This window comes from Symphodus melops (genome assembly GCF_947650265.1).
Source record: "Symphodus melops genome assembly, chromosome: 22".
NCBI lineage: Eukaryota > Metazoa > Chordata > Actinopteri > Labriformes > Labridae > Symphodus > Symphodus melops.
The window spans coordinates 15415267-15440705 of record NC_136712.1 but is presented as its reverse complement, the minus strand read 5'-3'; the positions used below and the strand labels follow the sequence as shown (position 1 = coordinate 15440705).

The window sequence follows — 25439 nt, the reverse complement described above, 5'->3', positions numbered from 1 at the left end:
ACCGAGGCATCAAATCAAATGAAAAAGTGGAGAATTTTGTCTCTTTCTGTAATACAATCTGACTTGGTTCGCAATTAAGAAAGTGCTGTGAAATAAAATCTGCCACTTTTTTTTTTTTTTTTTTTAAAGCTCCACCACCACACGACACTGAGTGATGTTTAGAAAACTGAACTTACCACACCCAGGAAGAAGACCATGCAGGACAAGGAGAAGCCGCTGGTGTAGCCCAGGTAGCCTAAAGAGAGAAAAGCCAATGATTCAGTGTTACAAGATATTGATGTCATGCTATGTCATAGATGCTATTCTTACTAAAAGATGTGGCTCACATCTTGTAATAGATCATGACCCAGATCCTTAAATAGACCGAAGAAATCGAGCAGGAGCAGGAGTTCAGACACGAGATAAAGCATGGATAAAGCGTGTAAATGTGTGGAAGGGACACTGAACCGGTTTAACATTCATCAAACAGAAACACATCTTATTAAATCTGCTATTTATTAAATCACACTCTGTTTCAGGCGTTTAAATCTATTTTCCTCTTTGTCAAATTGTCCTAATGATATAATCCAAGCAGGGGGCTCAGCGTGCAGCTTAACTGGAGTTGAGCCTGTGGAGGGGAGATCTGACTCACCGCCTCATAAATAGAGGGCAAGAGCTGAAGCCTGATGGCAGTGTTGTATTACAGTAACTGCTAATTGCCTGAGCTGACTAAGGACTTGACTCTTTTTAAAAGTTGGTTTGCTGGAATTGATTAGAGACAGCTGCAAGAGCATGGGCTGAATTACTGAAACACAAATACTGCAGGAATTGAAATAGAATAGTGCCTCGGGAAATTTGGCAGCATTTTCTAAAGTATCATAAATAGAGCTTGCAGTTTATGAAGTTTCTAGAGTAATTGCGATTTGTGAAGAGTGAGTCCTTACCCAGATTTTTCAGTAGGGACAAAGGCAGAATGATTCCAATCGACACAAACACTACCAGGTAGTTTCCATCCATGTACCATTCACTGCAGAGAGGGTCAAATGAGGTCAGACACGAAATGCCGTGTGTACTCTAAACACACACAAATGTGAAAGTGTTAAATGAACACACACTCACCCAGAGATTTCTTCAAGGCCCAAGAAGGCACGGATCACTTCGGGGAGCTCATACTTGACGATAAAGAGGTAGCTGGACATGGCTGCAGGACAGTGAGGACACCAATCAAGACACAATGAGCTTCCAACACTTCGATATTTATTTATGTATTCGACATTTCATATTATTTTAGGACAAATATGTAAAAAGTCAGAAACCTATGAAAATACGAATAAAGTGATAATGAGACAAACATGAAAAAAGACAAATAAATTCTCGCCTACCTCCAATGTTCTGCATAATAATTGATCCAAAAGCTGCTATTTTGCCGGGCCAACCGAATGCTCTCTCTCCCAGCTTTTCATAAATGAGGGATCCTGCCAGAATAAACCAATTGATCACTAATTAACGAGGAAAAATTAGTCAGCAACTAAATAAAAAACAATGAGAATGTATTACAAACGTAATCAGAGGGGAAAATACATTTAAACCTTCAGCCTTATCTGTAAACATGTGAGTTATGAATTACTCAGAAAGGATTGGGAGCATTACAAAGTCTATTAACAATTGTTGAAAACAACTGGTATCATTAAGTAAAAGCCACATAATTAATAATGTATAGTCTGTATATGTGTATCAACACTACAATGACCACTAGGTGGGTGCATCAGTGCAGGAATACATATTTTCTAATCACTCACCACAAAGGACTTTGAGCTCCTTCACAGGGATACTCGGTCATGAGTCACCATGACAATATGCTTTAATTATGAATTACTTTTCGAAGCTTAAACACGTAGAACCAGATACATTTAACCATTAATTTTTTTTTTTTTTTTAAATAAGCAGATATGAAACAGAAAAGGACCCCAGGTTTGGAACTAATATTTTCTAATATCTAACTTTGTTGGTCTTTTGGAGGTGGCTTGTGTGTTTGTGAAATTGAAATCAACGTAAATACCAACCTCCTTCTTTGGCCGTGACAAGGAGCAAATGTACTGAATATAAGGAGAGGATGGCCACACCCATGAGGAGGATTCTGCAGAGAGAGACAAAACAGCGGTCAGCGATCAATGCAAAGATCGACACATCATTCTTCATTTTTATCATCAAAACAATGCATGGCAACAAAAAGTATAACACACTGTATCTGGGGCTGCTTTGAATGATCTGTCTTTAGAAAACAGCTTTGGACACACAGCAGCTGTCGGGCATGTACGTGCGTCACTTTTGTTGTGTATTTGTTGGGGACGTTGTCAAGGGGAACACATGGTTCTAGCCTGACCTGTGCCCAGTTACATCGTGCTACGTCCCTGCCTCCATGTTTCGCATTCTTTAGATAGCATTATATGTCAACAGTTTGACATTGGAAGGACGAGACAGAGCACGACTCTTACAGCGGGCTAACTTAATTTCAAGAAAAAAAAGGTAGCTAAGATAACAAGCTAAGTTTTCCATTTCTATTTTTAATGTCCTAGAATTTATTGCAAAATGTTTCCACCCCATTGACACCAAGCCTCAGAGAAGTGACACCCACTACTTTTCTGGCAAGCAGCATCTTAGAGAGTGGACAGCAGGAGGTTAAATAAAGTGGAAAATGTAGGGGAATAAGGTTTGGATGTTGGTAGTTGTTCATGAATGCTGATCACGCATATATATACTGAGTGATAGATGCCAGAGGAACAGGGTCAGGGTACAGAACCTTCAAACATTTGCACATGTCAGAGCTGCTCTGTTCCACGTGGTAATGTGACTATTAGATTAACTCTGGCTGACGTATTAAAGGACCCCTCTTCATTTAACGCCATGACAAAAGAACAACATTTTAATTTGTCAAATATTCTTCTTCATAAATAAGTACCTGCCAACTTACTCACATATTCACAATATTTCAATCTTACCGTTCTTGTTGAGTGCGAATATTTAATGGCAACACGCTAAAATTAGCTAGTGAGCACTGCCCCTTTAAACCTCAAATAATAAACATGTAAGCAATGTTAATGTGGAAATGTCAAGCTAACATTAGCTTTTAGTTCAAAGCAAAGCAGTGTTTTAGTTTGCACGTTGTTTTTATCCAAGTAGGATATGTTTAAGGATTTACAAAGCTATGATTAGCATGTCAGCATGCATGTGTGAGCAAGATACTAACATGCTAGCTGTTAGCTAAAAGTAATCACAATTCATTTACACATCACACCAACTGTCCAGGTTTGCTTTTAGCATGGAGAGACGTTCTCACAGGATCCACCCAATATGATGCAACTTCACCTGGCGGTTTCTTCCAGCTATCTGTCTGCAGTATGTTTGTTTGCACAATGCATTGTGCAATGTGAAGTGTTTATTTACATCCTTGTCTGCTTAATGAGCACCATAAATCAACGTGACAACACGTTTGTGGATGATTATGTAACTTCACTCCAAAAACTCAAATCTTATTTGTGTAACTGCTAGACAAAACTTATCTCTAGATAGTATATCTCATTCCAAGACACCTAACATGTAAAATATGATTGCTGCATTTGCAGATATCTTCAACAATTACAAGTAATCTTTGCTTTTTACATATTGACATAATGTGGTTATCTGAACATGACACTTTTGCTCAGAATAGATTTTTGCATTAGAATTAACAGAACACACGTTAAAAACCTTGAGAGAAATCACTCTGTGGTTCCCAAGAAATGTTAAACAAGCTTAATTGCACTGGTCTATTCTCTGTACTCCTCTGGAATTTTGGTCGCAGCGCCCTGCCTGTCCTGTCACGCCTTTCCTTTAACAGCCTCTAACATGCACACATGTGCTTTACGATGGTTCCCTTCTTCTCTTCGCTGCAGTACTCACGTAAAGAGAACAATGCCGGTGTTAGCCATGGCGTAGGACAGGCCCAGGATGCCGCTGCCCATGATGGCGTTACTCAAGTTGAAAACGGACATCCCGAAAGAGGTGTGACCGGGATGCTGCACAAAAAGAGAAACGTAGGAAGAAAGGTAAAGAGAAGAACAAAGTGGGCATACTTAGAACAGGGAGCAGAAACTTGCAAACAATTTAAAAATGCTTTATTCCATTATTAAATAGTTTGCCCACCACCAGCTGTAAATCAAACACACCCTCACTGTAAAGATATTCAAAAGTCAAAATAGTTCATTAACAAAAACAAGGAGGAAACACACCAGCTCCGCACAGACAGTAAAATCCAGTCAGTGGACAGAGTCTCTCTGCACACATGTACGGTGGCCCAGAAGGGACGATGGAGCAGCTTTACTTTAGCATCAGTCTGTGTTTTATTTTGTAGGAAGAAGCTTTTGACTGTCTTTAAATAAAGAAGCTTTTACTTGTTTTTTTATTTATGAAACTAACAACTCTGAGAAAAAGTTTTCTGAGAGTTGTTAGAATTTTAGAGTTTTCCAGCACTGTGTAGAGTGAAATATATAATTCTCAAAGGTTACTTTTTTAAAAACTTTTTTTTACTTGTGCAGTGTGTTTCTTGCAAATAGCAATCATGATATCTATGCTATTGCATTAAATTGTGCAGCCCTGCCTCACATGACAGAATGAAACCAGACTGTTCTTGTTTTTTTTTTTTTGTTTTTTTAATATATACAACCCGCCTCAGGCTAAAACATTGGTACATTAGAACTGTGATTTTAAATCCTCTTACATATTCTTCATGGTATTCTTCGTATTTCTTCTTCTTCATCATCCCGTTTGCCAGAAACTTCTGACTTTCTCCGTCGTCGATGTCATCCAAAAACTGACTGCAATCGCAAAAAAGACAGAGACAATAATCATCAGAAAAGTCTGAGGTTCAAAAAACCACCACAAGCACAGAAGAGCTTTACATTTTTTTATTTTTTTAAGAATCTGAGAGTTACAACTTTTCCTCAAATCAGCCTCATTGGTTATCACTAATATAAATACTAAAGTGTATCTTTGAACTGCTCGACTTCAGCGTCTATAACAAACCTAATCAGTCCTACCGGTTTCAACATCATTGTATGTATCATGTATCGGTATATAATTGTTTTTACCCTTCCCAATTTTTACATCGGTCCCAAAATTCTGGTAAATAGCATTAGTTTAGTTTGTCCTGAATCCTTGATGTTCTGCCTTGATCATTTCTGTGCTGCAGTCAAAGGCAAACAGAAGACAGATGATGATACATTAATGCAAACAGTCTGGATCAGCTGACCCGGTAATGCTGAGTATTTAAGGTCATCGGGTGTGTCAGAGTGCCCTAAATTAACCATGAGAGTGTCAAAATGCAAACCTTGTCAACCCTTCCTTTAAAATCAACACTACTGGACTATTACATTAGCATTTTCCTGCTCTAAATACACATCGCTGTAAAGTTGAAAGTAAAGCTAATGTGCTTTGATCCTGTGCTCAGATTATTCACACCTGAACAAACGGTGTTTACATGCATAAAATGAACCAGGCTGGTAGTAGAATCATGAAACAGGGGATATGATAGAAAACTGTCCCATTGTTCTGATGGGTGGTAATACACATGAAACTATGTTACAGTTAAATCAAAGTTGATTTGACGATTTGTACTCCAGGCTCTCTTACATTAGGGCTTTAACTTCTGCAATAAGGGATCAGTTGTATTCTTGTTTCTCTTCTAAAAATGGTCGATGCTCCAAGGCATGCATTGCAGAGCGGTCTTTTGGGGCCCTGGGCGTTCATCTCCATTATGTAATAAATGATCTTATTCCAATTTTTAAAAAAAGAAAAAAGAAAGAGCTAAAATGATATTTTAAAAGGTTTTTACTCGCATTACTCTCAAAATATGAAGTTATGAATATGAAGACCAATAAAACCTAAAAAAATAACTCCATATAGTGTACAGACGTAATCAAACTTCCTTCATAGACTGGCTTTTTAACCCTTTCCTCTCTTCTAAATGCACAAGTCTTCATTTTCATTTGGTGAATTTTACAGGCAAACGTAGGTTTTCACAGTAATATTGCATTTGCATTGGTGGTGCAACGGATGAATTGTCAGCTCTGTTAAAACAAAGCGACTTGATTGTGTGTGTCAAATATGTGGTAGTGCCAGCTCACGAAAGGAAGGAACAAGAAAACTTGACTTCATGTTTGCTGACCTGTCGATGGTGGCCTTCTCCGAGTCAATGGGCTCCGTGTAATGGTCGTCAAGGCTGTCCATGCTGTCATCATCAGCCTCCGTGGAGACTTTCCTCAGCTCCATACGATCCACGACTCCCGGCATGGTGGCGCTCAGCAAAATGAAAGGCAGAGATGTTTCTTGGGGGGGGGGGGATTTCAGCTCTGGACAGCTCTTTTTTGCTTCTTCTTCGACTTCTTCTTTAGTTGCCTATTAACACTCCTGAAAAAAAAATGGAGAAACGTTAGAGGAAAGTATCAATGGGTACGATGGGTAACTGCGTATTCTCCTGCGTATATTTCACTATATGTCAAGTTCACCACAGGAATACAGGAATGCAAATTTTCCAGGCAGGATTGGAACATGTATTGTCTGGCCTTATCTCCCTCAAAGGAGCCTACTGGCCTTCATGAAGAACACTTCAGACAGGCATGAGGCCCTCTAGCCTGCAAAGAAGTCCATCCCATTTCCTGGAACTGAAAGGGTATTTGTCTTGTTGCCTTGAAGAGGAAAGCTGGGATATGATGCAACACTGGCGTCAACATTAGCTTTATTGCCCGTCAGATTCTACACCGGCTTGTTTTATGGTATAAACAAATGTCTTTTGAATTAGATGACTCAAATACAATATGCAATAAAGATTTCAATTTATGGCTCATTAGGGACGACATAACATGCCAATGCTGACGTACATGGAGTTAAGTCAACAAACCCTGAAACCAGGTCAATGATGCAACGAGTTGGAGGCCTCCCGACCACCTCCATCAACCGACCGCCTTGTTCCTGTGCGAGTTGTTTACTCAGCCTAGCCCACTGACATTAAAGAAAAAAACCAACAGAGCTGCACAGGGGCACATGTCTACTTTCGACACCAGTGGCATTCATCATGAAGTTATGTAAAGGAAGAACCGAGGCTGAAGGCACGGCATGTAAATGCTACTTATAGCCACACTTTTATTGACACTGGTCTTTGTTAGCGAGGAAGAAAGGTGTCGATCACGAGCCCTTTTGATGAATAGGATTGTGCAATAGCTCTGTAAAAAGGCTCCGCCGTCATTAGGTCTTTGTACATCTGATTCGCACCGGCGTAATACTGGTGTCCAGGTCTGAGAATTCACATTGTGAAATGGCGTTCTTGAAGCACAATGTGTAAAGAAACAGAGGAAGCTACACGTACTCAAATACTCAGAAGTGCACATGCACAGCACAGTCCTCGCCCACTTACTGTACTGATCCTGTCCTCACGTCTTGTGTTGCTACCTCCGATGGTTGTTCAGAGATGGGATCATTTTGCCCCCCCCCCCCCCCCCCCCCCATTTATAGTGAAGGCAGGACATTACAGGGGCGTAACTAACACGTCTCGAGCTGGAAGTCTGAATAGGACACACTCAACAACAAGTTGGAAACCCCTTCAGAAAAATGGGTTGTCTTGTGTATTGGGGCACAGGGCGACAATAAAGATTAAGGAGCAAGCTAGCGTGTTGAAACGGAGGCACTAATATTTTACTATCACTTAATGTGGTTAAAACGTCAAACAACATGTTAGTCAGTAAGTTTAGATAATGTTGATGATGCTCAAGTGCTGAAAATTGTGACCCGAGTTCGGCCGAGTAAAAAGTTACTGTATAATGTCGAAAGTTACAGAAAAGGCTGAAAATGATATTTCGATAGACTGTCTCTGCCCAAACTTTACTGTAGATACTGTATGTTGACAGATGCACTCGAGGACCTTCGACAAAGCCAGGCTAGTCTTTAAACTTAATATGTCACTAACATTCTGTTGGCAGTAAATAGTAAACCATGAAAAAAAAAACCTCACCCTAACCCTATTTTTTCTTTTTTAAAACAATGCAAAGAAGCTGTAATTTCGAACATTGTTGGCCTAACATTACTGGTGTGTTTTGGGTATATTTTCTGGTGTAAGAAAGCAAGGAGGAAAAAAAGCAGAATGATTCACTATGTTTGTTTACGTCCCCAGCAAAGGAGAAAAAACCTCTCTCCAACAGAAAACCAAAACACAACTCTGCACGAACGAATCATACTCTGAGCAATGTTTGTACTGAAAGCTTCAATTTATGAGGGAACTTTACCATTTATTGGAGTTGTGCTTAACTTTTAAGCCCTTTCTCTCAGTCAAACCGTACCAACTTGAAGCTCTACTATGTTGAATACGCAGCTCTTTTCTGTCCGTCTCTCCCTTTGTTTTTAGATAGTAGTGCATTTTTGAGAGGATAACAGATCGCTTCTCTTGCAAAAATGTTTTTTATTAAACAGAATGCAACACTGTGTATCTTGATGACAAAAACACAAAGCTGTAATGAACTGGGATGTGTATCTGAATTTTCACAAAAATGTTTGTTTTAGTGCTGAATAAATGTAAGGGTGTTGCAGAAACGCAGTCATTTAATTTAGTAGTAACAGTTTTTCAGACAATCACTACATAGACCTTTTGAAAGAAACCAGTGGAAGCTTTTTAAGGAACAGGATTTTTGCCCGATGACGTCCGCAGTGTTTACAGTGAAAACATCCCATCCAGGTACAGAAAACTTTCCATGTACAACAATGTTCTTTACTACTAAACATTGTCAGAGGTGACAGAACTCTCCACTCTGATCAACAGGACAAAACTTCCCTTTAGTAACTTTTTAACAATGATTTTTTTCACACTCGCAAAAAATCACTAAAAAAACTCCTGAAGTTTTTGACTGAAGCTAAGAGCTGAATTGTTCACTTGAACATCATGCAGAATTTCTCCTTCTCTGGTGTTTTTACTGCACAAAGTCTGAATGAGCTGACGTAGGACGTTATCAGGAGAGTTCACCTAGAGTGAGTGATGACCTTTTTGCCATTGTTGCATGACTTATGACTGCGCCATGAGACCTGTATGGTCTCTGAGCATGTAAATAGGGAAATTCAAGTAAAGATCTCTGGAGATGCTGGGGATTGAACCCAGGACCTCATACATGCGAAGCATGCGCTCTACCACTGAGCTACATCCCCTTGCATTAAAGGACCAGCATGTACATCTCCAATCTTTTATTAAATTTATTGTTCTTTTTATTCTAACACACAAAGCATTGACGTAAAGGCATGATAGCACAGTATTGTCCGTCACTTCCACGTCACACCTTTTACATCACGTCTTGGACTCTGAGTTCCCCATCCTATTCTACTGCCAAAGTCTCCCGCTGTGAGGTGTATGTGTGAAAAACCAGATCAGAACGACTTCAGGGGCTCTCCTCCTGCATTTGTCTAGAAATGTTCAGGAGTGCATTTAAGAACGCTTATGTTATTGATCGGCCGTCAAATAGTGCTGTGGTACTTCGGAAGTAGAATGCTCTCCAACCTGACTTATATGAGCCAACGGAGATTAAGCCTCTACAGCACAGTTAAAACCACATCACACACCCAAACACATCCCAAATCTCTGTGTGTCACTGTCAGCTCTGTGGCGAGAGTGAAACCAAGAACAGCTTTCAATTTCATTGCCAAGAGGATTAACCTGTCTGACTTTGTTAACTTCACAAGCTCCCTGGTTTAATACTGCCGTTGTTACAGCCATAATGTAGGAACACACACGTATGGCAGCGTGCCACACAGCACATGCAAAGCTTTGATGTGGAGCTGAAACAGACTGCCGCTCACTCTTGAAATAACCAAGAGTAGAAAAGGCATCTCAAGTGCCTACTTATCGCTGGAACATTCCCTGCTTTTTACATGCCAGAACAAAGACATTTGCAATTGACAACAAAGGTGTCGAGGAAGCATTGTGGCCCTTAGCGTCCCAAATGAAACCAATGCTAACGAATGCTTAACAACAAACAAATGCCTTGAATAACATCACTGAAACAAGAAATAAATGTGAATGCCGTCCTCAGACGAATGCGTCCATGACCACTTGTGGCCGGACCATTTCGAGGCTATTGTGTTCTCAAAGTGGCCTGCAATGTCCTTCCACCTGAGTTTCTAGTCGTCGATTTAAATGTTAATGTAAGTCAGACAGACCACTCACTGGCAAACTTAAGTAACAGCAAACTTCTGCAGCTTTTTCACCATAACACAAGTCTTTTCGACTCCTACTTTTTAACCAAGCAACTTGATTTCATTGGTAACGCTGTTCAATAAGTTCAAATATGCTTGAGTGATGCTAAAGTATTGTATTTATGTTATGTGTTTTTTTAAAAGAGGTAGGTACTGTTTTATCCCAAGAAGAGTGAGATAATAACAAAAGATATGAAATGATACATGCAACTGAAATCCATCTTATTAAATAACATATTCATTAACATTTGTTTAGTTTGCTCACATTTATTAATAGTGGGCATAAGGAACCTACCTATCTTTGTGTTTCTCTGTACTGGAAATAATAAACAAAGGTTTTGTCAGAATCATACAAATATCTATTTAGCTTCTAGCTATCGGTTTTGCATATGTATCGTAAACAAGCATCACAAGGGAGAAATATGACAGCGTAAAAAAGTACATTTTGTGTACGTTTTGCCTCTGCATGCATCGCAACTCTTGAAATTAGAAAATGGATATGCAAACGAAATTAGCCCAAGTGCTCAGTCATAGTTTTTAATGTGGTTTTTTAATGACGGTACGCAAAAACAATATTAGTTTCCCAGGACAACAAAATGTTTCAAACCATAATTTCTCACAAGTTTTGGATTCCTTATAAAAAACTGCTGAGCATGTGTTTCATTTAAGCTTGATTCGAGAAGCTCACATATTTTCTGTATGAAAAGACCTCGCATTTATTGACAAAAAAAAGAAGTAACGTGCATTACATCAAGCACTGGAAGGAATACAAAACAGTAACTTTGAATACACCATGTATATGTTTTAAAAAAAACTTTCTTTCCAACAGATGCCTCCAAAATGTGCAACAGAACAGACTACTTCATGCATCCTTCATCCAAACAAACTCTTGCATCAGCCAACACCTGAAAGAGAAATTCCTTCCACTAACAAACACAACAGCACAGAAACTCACTCTACCTGATTGCAACTGAAACCATGTGTTCCTCAAACACACTGCAGCGGCCAAACTGAACTCAAGAAATGGCTTTTGCATCAAAATGGACACTTCTTTCTTTACTGAAACCCTATATTTCATATTTCTTTGTGAATTAATTAGCACTTTAAATTCCTGCATTGTATGAGTCCTGTTTTAATGCAAAGAAGGCATACTCACTTTATCTACAGTTCCTTAAAGATGTCCCTTGATTGATCCTTTTTTTTTTTTTATAAATGTTTTTTCAGTAAAAGATGACAGACAAGTGAGAGGGTGAGGAGCTGCACGTCTTTTGTAACTCAGGTGAGAACGCAGGCTTTTAAAAGGGAGGAGGGTGGACCTCTGTCAGCCAATGAGGACAGATAGAGTTTACTCAGACCCCACCTTCTTTAAGCACGGTTGTAAGCAGACTTGCAACTCCCCCAATATACACACACAAACGCCACTACAAAGACACATGTGACACAACCCAAATGACCATGAAGGCCAAAGAAGGACCCCAGAGAAGACATGTCAGTTAGAACAAAAAAGTGAACTAAATGGAAGGAATGAGCAGACAAACCGAAATACATTTTACACAATTTTCCTGATTATTTCGGCCGCTTTTTTTTTTTTTTTTAGAACTTGAGCCAAATCCTTGAAATGACAAAAAAAAGTTGAAATGGAAAATACGCATTGCTATCCGAAGACAATGAGATAAAAAAAAGTTGGAATTTCGAGAAAATGGCAGAAATAGACTCGCTAGAATGGGAATAAGGAGCAAAAATTAAATGTATAAATGCGCATCCATTTAGAACTCCTCCAGACTTCAATTACAAATGTAAATCTTTAATTTTATAGACGGTACTGTAAGTTAAGCAAATTGTCGAAAGATAGATCGTAGATAGTTAGAACACGAGAAGAAAGCAGTAAACTGTAATGTAGCCTCCATCAGACTGAAAACTGAGAGTGCGACAAGGTTTTAAATACCCCTGGTGGCTTCAAGATGTGATCACGTGACATGCCATGTGACCAAGACTATTCCATTTTATTCTAAAAGGACTATATAGTCCAAACTAATGTAGACTGAGGAGAGGTCAGGGGTTGCATGAGGCTGCAGTCCGACCTTGTGTGCACCAGTAGACTGATCACACAACATCTCCCACGTTAAAAAAAACTTCTATTGTCACTGACTGTACAGCCTCTTCTATGCCAACACAAGCACATGCCTTAGTGTTTGCACACGCAGGTCCACACATGCAGATGCCCAGGAGGGTCTGTGGGCAGTGGTGTGAGGGGAAGGCTGTGTCGCCGGCTGACCAATAAGACAACAGTGTAGGGGATGTCCCTCTGCCCAAGGTCATGCTCACGTCAGGGATGAGTTTTTTTTATCTGTGTCTACTGTGAAATGCTGTCTAAATTGAGCAACACACAGAAACACATGCGTCATGCAAAGAAAAGCGTTGCGTCAACCTGGCTGTTAATTTTTTTTTATTAGTTTACAAACTTTGAAATCCTTTATGCTAACAGGCTGTGCTACATATCGGTGGCACACAGCGTCTTCTTTAGCATCTTCAGTGTTTGGCTAACAATTATGATACAGTAAGTAGCGGATGACATCGACAAAAGGTTATAAATAAATCCTTGACATCAATATAAAACAACAATAATAAATCATGAGTAAATAACTGTGAAGCCACTTTTTTTATTCTCACTTTGTGTCGGAAACTTCATACAACAACAAAGCCAGGGAAAAAGCATGACGAGCTAAATTCCCAGAATCTATAGACCCGTCACCATGATCGTCCCTGCAGCTTCAGGGACATCAGGGTCGTTAGTGTGCGTTGGCTTTCAAAACTCATACTTGGCCAATAACCTGTGAGCCAATCCTGCCACACACCAAAAAAGGACAGGGGTTAGCTTGGGGGATTGGGGGACATAATGTTGTTAACTACTGAGTGGAGCAGCAGCCGGTGACAGAAGGGACGGAACTGATTCTATGAGGTCAAAGACATAGTTTATGAAAACAAAAAGTCAAACAAATTGTCAGGACCTTTTCCGGCCCCCCTTTTCCGGATTAAGATCTAGCCTACCTTATGAATTTCAACAATGGAAAAACAATTTTTCTACTTCTTTATCTGTCGAGTGAAAACTTCAAGGGGCACGTCACCATTTTGCAGGTATCTAAAGTCAATTCAAGTCAAACATACGTCTACACTTGCACCAAAACTGTCAATGCAAAGATGTAAAAAAGCAATAAAGCAACAGAGTCCGCTACAAGCCGCTATAATGACAATGGTTGCATTTATATCAATGCTACATGCCGTCCAAAGGAATGACAATATCAACAAATGAGCAGAGAAGAACATACCGGCGAACAGGAAACGTTTATTTATCATAGATTGTTGTGGTCACATGCATAGTCTATGCAACATGCAGCAGTAACAATATAGAAACACTGACGACACCTATCTACTTAAACAGTTTATGTACTATAAACTATGTTTATGGACATGTTTAAGGTTTCCTACTCCTCTTTGTCAGCTTCCAGTAAAAGAGGGTCATGTTTTCCCTCATTGTCTGCGCTGAACGCCTTCTCAGAATACATGTGGTAAAATGTTGTCATCTTACTGACTGACTGTGTCCACCTACTGCAGCTTGCGAGAGCATTTGGACTGTAGTGTGAGGTTCAATTGATGCCTATTGCTCAGTTTTCCAGAGTTTCTTTCTGTGTAGTGGAATAGTTTGGTTTGGTAATGATCAGAGATTATGTAACCATGTTTTCTTACTTCACTCTAACCTAGTGTACCACTCCTGATTGTTTAATAAACTGGTTCATTGGCTCTCTGAGACGTTTGTTTGAACTTCAGAGTGTATGACCTCAAAAAATCTGGCGTTGGAACCTTTTTAAAAAATTTAAACGCTATACGAAGTGTTCAGCTGTCTTGCTTTGGAACATTCTACAAGTTACCCTGAGGGCAATGTGTGAATGTGGCTATTTCTGAAGCAGGACAACAACACACTGTTGACATCAGCAGGTAAACATACGCGGGGCATTTACTTCATAGATCTAAGGGTTATTTACCTTCTCTTTTTGACCTAAATGCCTTTTACACAACAACATTAGCATAGCATCCTAAAACCACTATTCCTGTTTTGTTTTAAAAGCACATAACTTCCTCTGTGTTGTCACATGACATCTACACTACTGTGAAATAAGATCTCAAAGGATGCATTCCAATTACGTCGTCTCATCTGCCATCTTGGATTTCTGCACCTTTTTTTTTCTTCCGTAAAACATATTAAAAAATGTCCCCCCCTATGTCTGATAGGGAAAGCTTCCCACTTTGAGGGACATGCGAATTAGCAACTCACAAAGAGGCAGGTTGTACTTACAATTTCTAGTATTTCTTTTAAAGTGCATGTGAAGCAAGATTTGTCAGTTTTAAAAAGGATAAAGTTGTACTGTATTCTTCATTTTTACTGTGCAGGCAGCCCGACTACTCAGTCAGTCTCAAGAGCTGGAATTTAAGGACCCCTAATTTAAGCCTTTACCTCTTCACCCCTTGTGACTGACCGCAAATACCACACAGAGTCGGCTGCTGAATGATTGGCCAGATGACAGCCAGCGCCATGCCTGAATACAAAAGATTATAAAAAATATTATCATAAGACCAAACTGAGGCAACCGATCAAGACGGAGAATGGAAAAGGAGGTTGACATCAAAACGACATTTTGAAGCGAATGAACTGTCTGAAAGTCAAATGCCTCTAAGAATTTCACAGGTCCAAAGCAGCAGATATTTCTGTCCATTGCGTGTAAAATGTATCAGGTAAGTGCCCCTCTTTGCAAGTAGTCGACTGTTATATGACATAACATGCACGTGACACTTAGTCTTTATGATTTATACATGTTGATGCTCCCTCTTCCAACAGAGAAGCGTCTAACACATACGTTTGATTTCTTCAAAATAATGGACTATAGTATGAACCTAATCATATTTATGCTAAAGTTTATTTTGACTTTAAAGTTAGAAGGTCATTTCAGAGCTAGAGTCTTATTCCAATGTTGGATGATTGATTCAGTGTTTTTGAAAGTTCTGTGAACTTCTCCAGGCATGCTTTCTTCACACTCACATGTTACAGACACATATAACACAGCACAGGAGCTTCAAATTATAAATACAGACCTCCACTGGAAGCTAAAATGTAAACGTAATAAAGCCGTTTGGAGTTTGAAAATAAGCTGTTCATGGGAAATTGAAATCTTATGATTAATTATCAGCATAACCAGATTGCTTTTCTGTCTGCTGGACTCGCTCAAAAAGTCAAAATAAAAATAGAATCCCTGAAACGGCACTAAAATGTAAAGAAAACCTACATTTGTATGTATCTCGTAGACTTTATGGAATAGGGATGTTCCATAAAGTTGTTGTTTTGTTTTAGGCCACCCCGGTTTTAAAAAGTGTAGACACGCCTCTGCATGAGACAGGTGCAATATCTGTGCATGTAATGAGACTGCTTCAGTACGCTTATCGTCTGCCTGTTCGTTCTTCTCCACTCTGCATGTAGAACCGTCGGACAAGGTCGGCCTCCCGCTTTTTCATGTGCATGTGAGCAACATTTTCTTCGAGGGGAAAGATGCAGAAAAGATAGATCAGTAAAGGATATAATGGTCCAAGCCCATCCTTTTCTTTATTTCCATAAATCAACATGTGAACCCTATAAAACAAGTTGAACACACTTTTGTACGAAGGACCTAAAAAGGTTGCACTGCTCACAGTGTGTGACCCTGTTGAGTCTTATGTAAGTGCATCAACCTTAACCAACCGTTCGTAGTTCCCAATGAAGCATGTCATGTTGTACAGATTTACAGCAGCTGGTTACAGTCAGCACATACAGTTATGTGGCTCCTTCATCATACTGTATGTAGCACTTGGGTCCATGGGTGGCAAATGTTACAGCCACAGGGATTTGACCACATCACACAGAGAAGGGAGTTAAACACATCTGGAATATAGTGAGAGCACACGGTCCTCCAGATGATCGGTCTGTCTGTGCTTCCACATGGGAGCGATTTTTTTTTACATGTGACACAGTAAGGCGTCCAAAGAAATGAATACAGGTCATTTCTGGTTGCATTTCAAAACAAAACATATCCTATTGATTGCCAATCTCAAACCCAGTTGTATCCAATAAATGTTAACTTGCTGACCATTTAGGTCACACAGTATGGATTCCTTAAAACTCTGAGGTCTAATATTCGCCCTCAGTATACTTCTGATATTCAAGCTGAACACTTGGCTCCAAATCCTGCACACGTGGAACATATGCAAATGCTTCAGCCAGGGTCATCATTTTTCTCTTGACAGGTCCTACAGGCGAGTTTTATTGCCTCGTACGCCATTTTGTGTTGCTATAAAGCAGTCACAGCTTGTTTTCACTTTGTGGCTGTAATTTACCCAACTTCTACTATACTTTATGCTCCCTTACAACCCCATTTCTATATGAAAGAAACTGGTCTCCTCCGTTCCCTTTGTTTTAAGAGTTTGTCAAAAAGAAAAGCTGATGCTACAGAGCACTAAACATGACCCTGACCCAACTTTTTTTTAATGGTCTTTAGCAATTTCTCAATGAAATATAGGACTATAGGCGGATCTTTTGCTAAACATCCCATTGTGTTTTAAGTGTTTCAACACTTCATTGCATGTTCTTTTGAACGTGAAACATTTGCCTTTTGGACTCACAGGCCACCATAGAAGCTCTTCTGTGATGCTGTACTTAATGCAAAGCATTAATTGGAGCTAAATGACAACATCATGCTGTCACAAGATATAATGCATCCTGATTTCTAGCATGTTTGTTTGTTTTTCATTATTGTCAAAGGTGTAGTTGGCTAAGTTAGCATGCTAATGTTAGCCAATTGGCAAAAAGTTACGGGAGCTTTTAAAAGTTTGGCAAAGTCATTGGTATTTGCTCCCAGGGGGCCATAAACTACTGCACAATGCTACTTGAAAGGGTAAAAACCCAGAGGGAAAGGCAACTAAAAGTTATGTACCAACCCACATACCAGGTTGAAAAGCACTGTTCTAATTTGTACTCTTTGTTGTTACTATAAGTCTGACAACAATATGTCCCAGAATCTGAACTTATGCAAAGTGTTTTATTGTGAACACTTACTGGAAGCTCAATGATCTAACACATGTTTTTAAGCTGAACTTGGAAAGCTAAGATTTATAGACTTATGAAACATGAGCACAAGGAAAAACCACCGACAGGACACACATTCTCTTCTTTCCCACCAGCACTTCGTGAAGTAGGCTTGTAAAAACACAGTACAGTATCAATGTATGAAAGAAAAATCTTAAAAAAGGGCGATGAATCCGCTGAAGTTCAGAATGATTCAGTGAATTAAGCACAACAAAGTACAGCACAGCTTACAAAGCTGATCTTTGTTTTCTATGACTGATTGAACTCATCAGGAAAACTGTAACTAATTAGTTTCCAGAAATGAAAAGTCAGTTTGAATTCTCAGAAAGGAAGTAATTGACATTGCCTATGGGTTAGAAATCCCGATTTCTGATGAATGCAGATACATCGAAAAGGCAGGATTATTGATAAAGACAAATGGACATTTCTTTGATAAGGAGTAAAAAAAACAAAAAACAGATCACTGTGCTCAGAACGAAAGACAAAAAAAAATGGTTGACTAAAAGTGCGTCATCATGAGGTATAAAGGGTGGCTTGGCTTTTGTAAACACCGTACTGGCCTCTTATACATTAGCATAGTTTGTCCGTACCTTGTTTTTGAACAAAGATGACCCTGGTTGTTATCTTCTTATCAGGTAGTATTGATCTGCCTGCTCATGTACGCCAACAATGACAGCTGACTGTGGATTTTAAAGATAGATTGGTTTCAAGTTAAGGACTCAACATGGAAATTATCATTAGTTCAAAAACTCGTATTGCTAGGACTGAGGGTTTTTTTTTTAATTGAGCAGAGTTGAAAGACTAAGAAGCTTCAGTTTGTGCTGCGTGTCATCATTATGTAATTTTCACTCATCCAACTGTGAATACTTTGATAATGTTGGACTCATCTGTTGCATCAGTTACCATGAACAGTGCAGGCTTTGATCATTCAGGGGCATTTTGAGGTTGGTTTTGTTTCCATGCCATCATGTTGGAAGAAGAAAAACTAGATAGTGGTGTCAGACTCTGTCGTTTCCGCCAATATTGCAACATCCTTTTAAGGTCATGTCCTAACTCCTGAGACCCCCCCCCCCCTCCAATCACACTGGGAAAGTCTCCGACTGTGAGGTGCATGTGTGAACAGACAACTTAGAAAATGTTCAGGAGCAGCCTGTCCTGAAATTTTCTCAAATCTTTCAGGAGTGCATGTGTGAAAAAGGCTAAAGTTGGATTTTGAATGAAGCCCCACTTTATGCTAATATGAAGCCTTAGAATTTAGGAAAGCTTACTGCTTCTTAAACTGTAGTTTGAACCCGCTGCAAAGTAACTTATCTATCACTACACCAGAAATAATACTTCCCAAATTTGAAAGACTTTGAGTTTTTCTCTATCTGAGTTGCCAAAGAAAAGAAGCTGCACATTCACTGCATGAATAAAAACGTGACTTGGTATCTGAGGGGTTTCATGGATCATGATTAAGGCGGCTTGCCAAGAGAATCATTTTCCTTCAATGAAATGTCATTTAGCAAATGTGGTTTTCAGTGTAGTGAACAAAGTGGTCAAGCAGCTGTGTCGGCAAACATCCCTCCATGTTTATAGGACATACAGCGGGGCACTGATCCCCTGTAGTTGCCCCCTGACCTCTGACCACCATGTGTGGCGAGCGGAAAAGGGACTTTCCCCCGCTAGAATCAACAACAGTTCATCAAAAGAAAAGAAAAGCTTCAATGCACTTGGTTGCTTTGTGTACAGTTTAAGTGTCCTTAAAGTAAATTCCACTTTATCATAATTTACAATCCTGCTGGTTAAAATATGCCACATCTTCTCACATTTCAATTGAATGAGGGGAAAGAATTTTGGAAAACTGCCAACTGCTCCTCTCCGTGGTGGCCGTGCTTCAAGTTTGTCTTTATGTTAACAATATCCACTCCTTTGAAACTGACTCTTCATCTGGCTCGCAGCTCGTTGACTCATTCACGCTCTAAGTTACATCAGCCAGCACCCGCAGCGCCTCGGACCTGCAGCTGCTCAGCAGGCTCTGACCTACATGTGTCATTCTGCTCTCCTGACAGCCAATGAGAAGTGAGAAGCCACAGCCAAGCTCATCCCTGCTGACAGGTGTTCACACCTGAGCTGGTGTCGCCTCTTAACGGCAGGTTTGTAAACTTGCATAAGATTCTTGGGTTAGCAATGCTACTTACTTGAATTATGGGATATGTCGGATAGATACTTGGCACCAAATGTCAGTTCATTTCCATTCATTTATTTGAACAGGGGCAGTGTACAATATACATTAACCTCAAAAAGGACAGATGCATTGTACCAGGTTGTAGCACTTGTGCTAATTTCCACCTGCAGTCCCTGCAGTTTATCGAGACTTTGCTGCTTCGATGTTGACAAATCTTTTTAATTTTAGACTCTCTGAGACACATAATGTATCTGTAGGCAGTTAATACCAAGCTAATACTGATCATCGGATATATTATATAACTGGACTGCTGTCCTTGTCCCCGTATAAAAGCACCTTATTGACATTCAAGTATGTCTGCCTGCTCTAAGGTGGCGATATGCCTCCCCTTTTAGCCAGTTGCTGTTGGACCTTCGTCCAGTTGACCTTACTAACAAGTTAATAAGACGCAAAGTGGCTCAAGAAAAACGGGGAAATTTGACAATTTTTTCATGCACGCTATCCCGCGAGCGTAAGGGATATCCCGAGGAAGATGTCAATGTGACTTTTTGCACAGAAAATTGGATCAGTGTGAGTCCGTTGTGAGGTGACTATATGCACGAGTGAACAGTCCCCAACCTAGGTATTTTAGGTCAACTTAAAGAAATGTGATTACTGACGGATTAACACGTTTACCTGTATTTTTAAAGTTTCAGTTGGACTCACACAGAAAAGCAACTTCCTACTGCATGCTAACGTACCGAGTGATACACTTGATTTCAGCACGTACAGGCAGGAAGTGATCAATTTGATAACTTCACTGGAAATAACTGAAGTGAATGTTCAAGAAGAGGTCACACTTTTGTTATTGATTTGATTTCATCTGAGATAAACACCCACAGACTTATCTTTTTTTTTTTGTCTTTTGCAAAACTAGTCGTGTTAAATCAACCTCGCAGGACCAAACATAAAAATGTAATCAAGTGTTACACGCATGGGTATAATGATGCACATTCTTTAGTAAAGCATCACAGCACAGTAGCCAAATGTTTTCATTTTCAACCCTGCACAAGGTAAAATCAAGATATCGGCCAACAAGGATCTTTTCCTTTTAGCATTAAAATAAAATCTTACCAGTCCCACATCAGTTGTGCTCCGATAGCTTCTTTTTGTTTAGTTTTAAGTTTTCGATCACAATAACCTTAAACTGAAAATGATTATTCCATAAAATAGGGATAGTCTGACAGCTATTTGTCCTTTTCTGTACTTGAATTTGCATATTAGCAAACTTCAAATTTAAAAAACAAACAAACAATAAAAAACGAAACAGCAATCGTTTTCTTTATTGTTCATCATAAACGTGGGTACTTGAGGCGGTATCAGAACAAATCCACCATAAATCTTTTTTAAATCCCACCACTACAAACCGGACTTGTCTGTTTTCATTTCTGTGATGCGCCCTTCTTAAAGGAAAACTCTTCTTTGTGTGCACATGTTTAAGTGTGTGCAGATTTACTAAGTCACTATGACTGCGCACTCTTAACTCTAACATCACCTCAGCCAGCACACCCTTTCACATGTTATTACAGGTGTAAAATATTTAAAAATCCATTTGAGAAAGACAAAGGAGGAGTCTCATTGAAGGAAGGCATTACTACACTTTCAGTGTTACATAAGTAAGGTGCACAGTAAAGTGAGGGGGGTTGAAAATGTTCATGCACACTCACTGTGTAGCAACTGGGTATTTTTAGCAGTCAGAAGAGCTATGAAAGACAGCGATCTCACTTCAAAAATATGCTGAGGCCAAAATATTCACCTCTCTGGGTCTTTGGCTTTGTTTTCAGTCTTTCCACTGTTCAAAGCCAGGATCAGGTTGTGTGGCTTTAAGTGCTTAACTCAAAAGTGGAGCTGTCAAGGATGAACATAAAGCATTACAGCCATGAAAGTGGCAACAACTGAGCAGATTTATGGAGAGCAACCAACAGACCAAAATCTCCCTTGTGTTTACTGTTCTGTTTTACCAGCAGATTTCCCAAGAAAAGAAACAAAGAAACTTGTTTTTTTTTTAAAAAACAGGGTCAGAAAATCTGACAGAAAAAAAGGAAACACGTTTAAAAAGTAGAAAAGTTTAAGGGGAACCTGTAAATGTACTCAAATCATGATTCAAACCTTTTCTGCCCACATTACTTCCCAAGACGTCTTAACTACAGTTTGAGTCTGTGATTGAAGTCATCACATATTCATTAGTCCTCAGTGAACCCTGCAGGACACTCTCAGCATGGTGCTGTTACATAAACCTACTCTATAATAGCCCTACCATCATGTCTCTCATCTGCGTACACATTCAAACCTCTAAATCTGCTTTATTTGTTTTTCTATGTTACACACACTCGGAGCAGGCACCAAGCAGCTGAATGAAGATGCAAATAATAATAGTCGCCTTTGTGTTTTCTGTCAGTAAAAGGCGGAAAAGCAACACAGCACAGAAAGCAAGCACGCAGGAAAACACAACATGCAGGAGAGTGGTTTCAGCACTTATGATCAACTGGTGCCTTCAGGGGTAAATGTGTGTTTTTAAAGAGTCAAGAGTCAGACACTAAATTATCACCGTGCACCAAAATAACGCGTAATTCTCTTGGATAAATAAAGACGCGTGTTTGGCGCTTAACGCTGCTTCCTATTGACTGCAGACTACACCCTCGGCGCACGGCTACTGCTGCTCCCTCTCTTCAGTATATTACTTTATGGATGCGCTTTTGGAGAAAAACAAAAAGTAATTAAAAAGCAGATGCAAGTCTTTGAGAACTATCCAACTCACGCAAAAAAACATCTTTTTTTTTTTGTAAATTCTCTAATTAGGCAATAAAACCTCGGAGGTGCTTCATCCAAATGCAATTAATAGTCAGAATTAAAAGACCCGCTTCCAGCGCGTCAAACACGGTGGTCAGGATTAAACACATAAGCACAGACGGGTAGGAATATAAGTGAAAAGTAAACGAAGGGGTCTTACCGATGGTGGCCGACAGCTGCTGCAGGCGGAGGAGGCGGACTTGTGAAGACAAGAGTTGGAGACCCTTCCCATTTAACAAGCAAGGAGTCTGAGTGGAAATTTCCATGTGCCATGTGATGATGGCAACTCACAGAGCGTCGTGTTACAACTCCGAGCACTGCTGGGGGGCTACTGATTCTCTCAATCAACCCCACCAACTCCCATCCTTTTTTAGGAACTCACCTAAAAAAACGCTCAGAAACACGAGCTGGGGAAGAATAATCGCCTCAAATTGAGTATGAAAGTGGTTTAATCGTTTCCTCTCCTTCCTTTTAAAGATATGTTTTTAGATGGATTAATCATTATGCATATTTATTCATGCTGTAGGGTGTTTGTACAGATAAAAAAGGAGTTTATTTAATGATAGTGCGCGTCTACTGTCTGGGATCCTTTGTTTACATTCCGCCCGGCCACGTTTTAGGGGGCAGAAAGGAGGCTCCACATTACGCGAGAGCTGTAATGATGTTTTAAAGGGGAAGTAGGGAGAAAAAAAATCAACAGCATCTAAAACAGAAGAATTTGCTTCAAATTTTAGGTTGAAGAATTTGCCTCAAAATGTAGCATTATGCATACAGTCATGGTCTGTGGAGGTCAAAACCTCTAGATTTGAGTTGCTGTTGTAGGCTAACGTTGAAAGCTAATCAGAATCAGAAATACTTAATAATTAATCCCAAGGGAAGTGTGGTAATTACAGTTACACTTAAACACAGTATATTTCTATACAACTGAATGTAGCAGTAGGAAATATAGAAATATATGGAATATAAAATACTAATATTTATTCATTTTATCTGTTATGATTTTAGCATTTTATGTTTACTTATCTCTTACCATCATTCTATTGGTTTTAGCTTTATTCAGTTTATTGTTTGGCCTCATTTTAAAAGTTTTATGTATTTTACGTCTCTTGCCAGTGTTTCCTCCGAGGGAGCCCTCTGTGTCGGGAGCGGTGGAGGGCTGTGGCTGCCTGGGCGCCGTCCTGCGGTGTCTGGGTGGAGGTCAAGGGTCTCGGCCCCGCCTCCCCTGGGCACCCTGTGATGGTGCCCCTGATGGCCGCGGCCGATCTGCCGCTCTCGATGCAGACGGCTCCTCTTTGGCGTTTACTTACCTGGTTCATCCGTACTCAGCCTTCTGTCCATATCATTGATGCTGGTGTGTGTGCATGTGTGTGTGTGTGTTTAGGTCTGCGCGTGTGTGTTGGAGCGTGGGGTGACTGTGAGTATGAGTGTGATACTGTTTGTATGCGTGGGGGGTGGGGGGAGGGTGGGAATGATTTTAATGTGATTTTAATGTGATGTTAACATGTAAAGCACTTTGTGCTACTTTTAAAAAGTATGAAAAGCGCTTTATAAATAAAGTTTGATTTGAATAGAGTAAGCTATATAAGGAGCCTACCATGTAAGACGTACAAGCACGGGAATTAAATATGAACATTTATAAATAGGTCTAAATATCAGTAAGCCATTATTGGTATTGCGCCTATTCTTAACAAGTGTTATCTTGAGATGCTTTACAAAAGGGCATTGTGGGATATTTTTCAGGAAGGATTTCTCCTTTGTATTCCTTGTGTTCTGTGCTGCTGAGCTGGAGATCGGAGAAGGCCGTGCATGGATGAGGACAGCGTGGTTATGGGGAAGACATGTAACACTGTAGGTGTAGCACGAAGACATTGTTATTAAGCGTTGCATCACTATTGCACATGTGTCTGATCAAATTGTCCTGATTGGACAGAATACAAGCACTTCAGTCAACTTAGCATGTAGCTAAAGTAGTTATGGTAGTTTGTGGAGCATCCACGAGACACTAGCTGCAGAAGTCGCATTCACACACATTCCAAAAAGCCTGCAGAAATTAACCTGTTTACAGCCGGGTTCAAAAAACTAAATGGGTATGATTATCTCATGTTTTGATCTCTTGAATTTCTTTGGATAATTTATCTGTTTTGATTCTCTGAATAAGAGTTATTTACAATAAACTGCAAGACTGACCTGACTGACAGGTGGATCTCGTGTAACGATTCCAGCTCTTAAGGCCTTTGAACACTAAGTCTGTTTTTCTCGCCAATAACTGATGCATGTTAAAAAAAAAAAATCTGAACCTTTGATCGTCGTTATTTTCTTCGGAGCAGATTACATTTTCTGTGCTGTTTTGCATCCATCCCTGTGAGTGTGTGTGTCTGTAGTGTTTGTTCTGGTTTAGAGAGCAGTGTATCAAACTGGACCACTGACATGCTAAATACAGCTGGAAGTGATCGGGAAGGTTCTGCTGCTCCTTCTTCACAGGAAGAACTCTCTCCTTGCTCTCATCTTGTTTTCATGAACCTTTTTATTTCTTTGAAGGAGTGAAAGAACCTTAAAATCAACGTCACTGCTGCACGACTTTGTGATGGGTACGAGACATATTGTCATACTGTGAATTTTTGCAAATGAACAGAAAGTTAAACACATCAGACTCAGTGTGCTAGGTGTCTGTGCGTAACGTGTTTTTTTCCTCCCAGTATGGGTACAAAAAGAACGTACTCAGAGTGCAAAGGCCTTTCACCTTTCGCTTGGTTGACTTAGTTAGAGTAAGACAGCATGGCTCCAAAGATGACTCTCTGGAGCCCCCTGCAATAACAAATGGGTCACTCGGGCTTTGTTCGTTAATATTTACAGTCTATGATTTTCATTTTGCTTCCACACAAAAGATTCTTATCCACCGCAAAAAAAAAAGTTGACATTCTTCCCAAGGTGCCTACATATACTGTATATTTTGTTACCTTTTTCATGCCAACATCGTGTACCCCTGTGTTAAGAAGCTGTGGTTGTTTTCTGTATTTCACTGAGACCTTGGAATAC

The 25439-nt window shown here is 39.8% G+C and overlaps 1 protein-coding gene across 1 annotated transcript in view; it reads right to left on the bottom strand.

Moving 5' to 3' along the window:
- slc38a4 (solute carrier family 38 member 4) overlaps nucleotides 1-22670 on the bottom strand; it is a 40472-nt gene extending 17802 nt beyond the window's left edge. The window contains exons 1-9 of the mRNA XM_079334605.1: nucleotides 22564-22670; nucleotides 6182-6423; nucleotides 4736-4832; nucleotides 3919-4034; nucleotides 2043-2116; nucleotides 1362-1454; nucleotides 1099-1180; nucleotides 924-1006; nucleotides 177-235 (exon numbers count right to left, since the gene is read on the bottom strand). Of these exons, the coding sequence (XP_079190731.1) occupies nucleotides 177-235; nucleotides 924-1006; nucleotides 1099-1180; nucleotides 1362-1454; nucleotides 2043-2116; nucleotides 3919-4034; nucleotides 4736-4832; nucleotides 6182-6306 (729 nt within the window). The 5' untranslated portion in view covers nucleotides 6307-6423; nucleotides 22564-22670. The remainder of the gene's footprint in view (nucleotides 1-176; nucleotides 236-923; nucleotides 1007-1098; nucleotides 1181-1361; nucleotides 1455-2042; nucleotides 2117-3918; nucleotides 4035-4735; nucleotides 4833-6181; nucleotides 6424-22563) is intronic.
- Between the last annotated feature and the right edge of the window lie 2769 nt (nucleotides 22671-25439).